This window comes from Anguilla rostrata, chromosome 6 (genome assembly GCF_018555375.3).
Source record: "Anguilla rostrata isolate EN2019 chromosome 6, ASM1855537v3, whole genome shotgun sequence".
In the NCBI taxonomy this organism is placed as follows: domain Eukaryota; kingdom Metazoa; phylum Chordata; class Actinopteri; order Anguilliformes; family Anguillidae; genus Anguilla; species Anguilla rostrata.
Window position 1 is genome coordinate 15,287,947 of NC_057938.1, and position 6,000 is coordinate 15,293,946.

Sequence of the window (6,000 nt, forward strand, 5' to 3'; positions counted from 1 at the left end):
GCCATGACACAACAAAGGGTTATGTAAGCCTTCACATTCAGAGCGACAGCTGATGTGCCATATGCTTGAGGCAGCATGTCATATAGGCCGTCTAGACCTGGATTCGGGTGTTCAGGGATGTGGGTTCAAATCCCAGGTGCTGCCCTGAGGTGGGGCCCCACAGGAGCCCCAGGTGAACCTTCAGTAGCATTCAGGTGAATTGTGATTGTGGCCCAAAAGTGTCCCTGCGGCCCAAAAGTGGGTACAGCCCATATGGCATCTGCCAGATGGCCAGTCTGACCGTGAGTGTGGTCCGTAATGTGTAACTGAACTGAAGAAAAATTTAACTGAAAAAAGGTTTTTGTGCAATGAGGTTTTTGTTTTGTCCAACCTCTTCTTTTGTTTTGTTCACACTTTTGTTTTGTTTTTGTCTCCGTATTGTGAAAGGTGGTGGGCGTGGTGCAAAGATTCAAAGGGAAGCCCTTGCTTAGTGAAATCCCTCCTGAGGAGAGCCTGGACAGCATGCCCATAATCAGCCACTCTCGGGAGGAGAACCCTCTGGAGAAGTACATTACTACCCAGGTCCTGCCATTGGCTTCTTAGATTCTCATATACTGTACATGGACTGTATTGCATTGTATTGTCTTGCATTACTTATAAATCGCATGGTATGAGTATGTGTGGTCAGGTTTTAACAGGGTTTCGTGCTGAGTATTGCAATTGTTTGTCTTACAAGAGAAAGCACAACATATTTCTAACAAGTTATGTTAAAATGGAAGGCTTTTCTTGATCTTCAAAACTCAAACATGTTCACTGTGTAGTGCACACAGTCACTACCCTAGTGTGAGTCAGACAGTTAAATTTGAATAACATATTACTGGAAAACCAGACTTTTAACATATATAATTAGTTGAAAATTCAGCTAATTTCAGTGTACTCAGGCTCTATTTCCAGAAACGCACCATTTTTTTAGTTCTCCCCTTCTTCATTTCATTTACTTCAGTCTTTACCCAAAGAAGTACAACCTTTGCTTTGAAGGTTATAAAAAATGCAGTGTTTTCTCATAATCTCCAATTGAAATGCTATCGTTTGTGTCAATAGATTTATACATTCTTGTATAGTTGTCTTTAAATAAAAGAGTCTGAGTTATAAAATAACCAGTAAAAACCATATTCAGCATGGGTTTAAAAAAAAGTGCACAGGATTTTAATATTTTGGATTTATCTAGGTCACCGCCTCTATTCGGTTTGCTCATGGCCTGTGACCATAACACTTTTGTCTTTTGTGATAGTTTCAGATTTCTCAAATACAACATACCTTAATAAATATATATATATATATATATACAGTATACATATAAAACATTGAAGCTGCATTAAAATAGGAACAACATAAAAAAGACCAGAATATATTTTCTAATTTGGAAATAGAGATTAAAATATGTACTTGTTTTATGTCTTTGCCTTTGTCTACTCTTTTTCATTTCTGTAAAAGGTAACCGATCTGTTGAAGCAGTAAAGATTAATTTTTAAGAGACCTTTCTGGGCTTTATGTTGAGATTTTATTTTCTCCTCCTAGCTGGCATTAAAAAAAAGTGCTTATCAAGGTTTTTAAAAAAAGGATATGTTCACAAAAATGTCTACGGTGATGAACGCTGAAGACGATTGGTGTGCCATAACGCTGCTTGTAGCCAAATGAAGTGTCCTTTGGAATGTCACATTTTCAGCACAAGAGAGATGGATGGAGTTTCTTATTTAGATAAATGCAGTTCAGGCAGAGAGCAGTAGAGGACACTCTATGTATCTGAAAGGTTAGATTGGCAGATACATTAGATGAACATTACGTGACTCTATGGAAGCAGATCTTTGCATAATGCGGGTGCTGAATTAGGCTGAATTGAATGGACTGTATGGGCTCATGTCAACATAATTAAATTGTGCATTCTAACTTAATGGGGTATCGATTTATTTAAGGGAAACCACCCTGTGTTAGACTGGTTTTCTCTCCAGAAGGGGTGTTGACAGTTGCATTTAATTGTGAGTGAAAGCTAACGACAGATATTGATTGATTGCCTTCCAAAGTTATGGACAGTTGTTTGAATGCAGGCCTAAAGTTAATGGCATGTTGGTTGAATGTAGGCCAACATTTAGGGAGCCTGAAGTCAACCTGTCTATGCAACTGGCTCCTCCACGCAAATAGTATTTTTAGATGGGCACCAAAATTGATGTGACAAATGATTTGAGGGAGCTCATTTGGTTTTTTATGGGGAGATCAGATACAGGTTATATGGCAATGGATGGCGATAAGCACGAAGGAAAGGCATTCTGGCTGTAATGCATGACTGCCTCTATTGCTGTTATATATCCTTTCAAGGCTGCATCATTAATCTTGTGGTGGCAAATTTTGCTCCTTAAAGGCACACATACAAGGACCCCTTTATGACAGTGTTGCTTATGTTAATGAACAGAGCTAAAGCAAGGATTCAGGCAATATTTGTCCTTGACATTGACTTGTATTAACTATACCCTTGTATTGTTTTTCCATTCGATCCATTTTCATGATTGCTGAACCCACCAACCTGTGTTTGTACAGTAAAAGAAGGAGACTGACCTTGCATCCTTTCCCTCCTTTACTCAGAATCCCATCACCTTTGCTGAGGTCACATGACAGCTATAAGGCCCGGCACTGCGGACGCCATCGCTCTTCTCCGTCCGGTCCTCGTAGTTGGAGTGCAGCGCTAATCCCATCGTTAGATATTTTCACCGCAGTACAGTAGATCTGACCGCATCAGTGTTACGCGTCCTCTGTGCAGATGGAAATATGATGCATTGCAGTGACAGCACCTGCTTCTACACCCATTTATTACATGGATCATTTTCAATGGGACTGGGATATCCACAAAGACCCTATTTTTGTACAAAGAATTCAACAAAAAACATGTCCCCAAGGCTTATCTCTGCACATTCTGTTTTGTGGGCAACATAAATGGATTTAAATGTAGTTGGCTACAATGGTAAAAAAACAAAAAACAAACAAAAAAAAAACATTGTGAAGTCTTTCCAAAGTTTTACTTTTTGTTGTAGTTTATGCATTTCAACATTTCTGTTTATGGCATTTTATTTTATTTTTGTATGCACTTATTTATACCAGTGTGCTGTAGAATTTTCACTTTCTAAAAATGAACAAGTGAAGGAAATCACTCTTATTTAGTTTAGAACTCAACCAGGAAGCACGAAGTCACCATTTTATTTGTTCTGTCAACTTTGGAGATTTTGTTCTGTTTTATATTTTTGATTTATACATAAAATGATGCTTTGATTGCATTATACTGCAGATTTATTGTGGATTTGACCCAAAAATCAAGTTGATACATTCCCACCAATAGCTTTTAATTAGTTGATTGAAATCTTGTGAGGAGCACTGTAAAGGGTAAGTCATACTTATTCATAAATATGTTATTGATTTGGCAGTGGAGAGGAAAGGTTTTTGGGATTGCCAGTAGATAAAAGCACTGCCTGTGTGAAGACCCTTATTCACTCATGTTCACTTGAAAAGTGGTTGAATGAGAGCAGGCTGATTGGTCCAGGAAGCTGTTTAAGGATGTGACATCCTGCTAACCTCCCTTGTTCCATTCGTTTTGGATTTCTCTTGGGCAGGGTTCTCAAACTATGCTCCAGGAGAGCCACATGGGCTGCTTGAACTTTTCACCTTGAACTTAAGTTACCATTTTACACTAGAAACCTGATTTGATGAATTATTACTTTAACTGATTGAATTAGTTCAGTGACAGCAATCTTTAGCATTCAGTAAATTGGATGTATTGGTCCTAGCTTCAGTTCACATATGGGTGGCTTCATCAGTCATAGAAACCACCATAAACCACACCTCAAACTATTTTACCTAGGAGCTATTTAAGAAAGTTTTCACCTTTACACTTCATGTTTATACTAAAGTCCCAGCTTGGTTGGGTTTATAGACCCATTTGCCTCTGGCATCTGCAACCACCATCCTCACTGGTGCTTGAAGGGCTGTATAAATAATAAAAGTCTGCTCATGTACAAAAATAAATAAATAATTGAATTTGACTTTTCTTAAAAATTGCAATAATGCATTTTAAATATGACCCCCCCCCCCCCACCCATTTTTCTGGAGTAAACACCTGTCAAATATTTATTTAATTATAAATCTGAAAAATTGCACACTGCTTAAAGACATTTTTTGTTAGCGACTAAAGGATTATTATGGTTTTGGAGATAATTGTAATTACAGTCAAGGATTGTTAAGCCCACACTTGAAGTCTCATTTTTGTTTATAGTGAACCTTTAAACATAAGAAAATTCCCAAATTAAAATGTTTTTTTTTTTAAAAAAGCTTTGCTTCTGGCTCCTGTTAAATTTGGAAAGAATATATAACTGAGCTCTAGGGAATTTTATATTGATTCTGTGAAGCCATGGGACTTTTTTCAAAGTTTATAGATAAAGTGTTGTTATTCCCTATGAAGTTAGATTTCAGGGTTTCCGTCTTCTGTGACTTTCCAATTTTATTTTGAAACAGGAACCTTATGGCATAAGAAACCATGTGAGGGAAGAGTGTGCTTGTGGGAGGCACACAGTATGCACAAAAGCAGTCCAAGACAAGACAAGAGGCTCTAACCTCTTTGGCACATTTGATGGAGAATGGACTAAGTGCACTGGACAATCAACAGTTCTGAGTGAATTGTAGGTAATTCCAGCAGATGTCAAGTGAACTTAAGTGGACCAGAGTAGAGCAAGGTTGAAGTGAGTTTAAAGATGTGGCATTGATTGCCATCCACCATGCAAGACATGCAGGGATACCTTTATTTGTAATTCATATTCCTAGTCCTAGTGTCTTTGTTGTGTAATGATTTCACTTTAATTTCATCAGATGTATTTTGCTCTCTGTTTATTGAATATGGTTGATATGATGATATGTTGTTACTGAAATGTATCCTCCTGAAATCCACACAATTAGTTATTATCCTCTGTAGTGGACATGGGTCTCTGGTCTTAATCTCAAGAACCATATATTCAACAAATAAAATAAATAATATTTTTTTAAACACTCATTGTAACATGTTTTTATCATCCTAGACACGTATTATTTTTTCTGTCAGGTCTCTGGAGGATATGGATGTAACCACAGGTCAGCATTGAGATCTTTTCAAATCAAAAGAGTTAATGCATGATTTATTTTCATTCTCTTAAAGGAATTATTTTAAGTTATGGTATTGCAAGGGCCATAAGTATGCACCTTTCTTGTTAAGTGGCAGATTTTCGAAAGAGCTGTATGTAGCTTCTTATGTAAAGTATGATGAAGTAGATAAGGTTTGGAGATGTTCTTACAATTATTTATACTGCAGAATTACTTCAGCATTACCTAAAACTGAAATCCAGTGTTGAATTCAAAATTTAGCCAAAAAATCATTATCTCTGAAAAGAATAGTGTACAATATGAAGAAGAGTTGTTGCGGATGTAGATGCAATATGAACTGGTATATGTGTAGCATGCCTGTGGACAGCAGTTACATTTAATTTATTTCACAATCCAAGTCTCAAACAGTATTCTAAATTAAAATTTTCACAATTTTCACTATATTTCCCAAAAGCAAGTTATGAAGCAATAACAACTGTGGCCATTTGATATATTTCCTATGGGCTTAATCAATAGCAGAAAAATGTAGTCTCCATTCTTCTGTCTCTGAAATAAATTATTGCCTCAATTTAAGGACATAACACTCTGAGCAGAAAGCCAGTTATTAATTATAGTGCAATATGCTTCTTATTAATTTGAGGAAAATAGTAGCACAGTCATCCTAAATGTAAAAAGCATAAACATTTTTCATTAAAATTGATGATTACTGACTCAAAATGTAACTTAATTAAGGACCAGGAGTTCTAATTTCACAAGAGATATAATATAATCATTAACTAACTTTGTCTCCTCACAATTGTGCTCTTTAAAGAAAAAAATAAATAAAAATTACACGTGTGATCTAGGCAT

The 6,000-nt window shown here is 36.5% G+C and overlaps 1 protein-coding gene across 1 annotated transcript in view; it reads left to right on the forward strand.

Annotated features, from left to right (window-relative positions):
* The window catches only part of plppr5a (phospholipid phosphatase related 5a), a 40,995-nt gene extending 35,667 nt beyond the window's left edge, over positions 1 to 5,328 (forward strand). Inside the window, exons 5-6 of the mRNA XM_064338604.1 lie at positions 427 to 561; positions 2,617 to 5,328. Coding sequence (XP_064194674.1) covers positions 427 to 561; positions 2,617 to 2,646 — 165 coding nt within the window. The 3' untranslated portion in view covers positions 2,647 to 5,328. The remainder of the gene's footprint in view (positions 1 to 426; positions 562 to 2,616) is intronic.
* Positions 5,329 to 6,000: the final 672 nt, after the last annotated feature.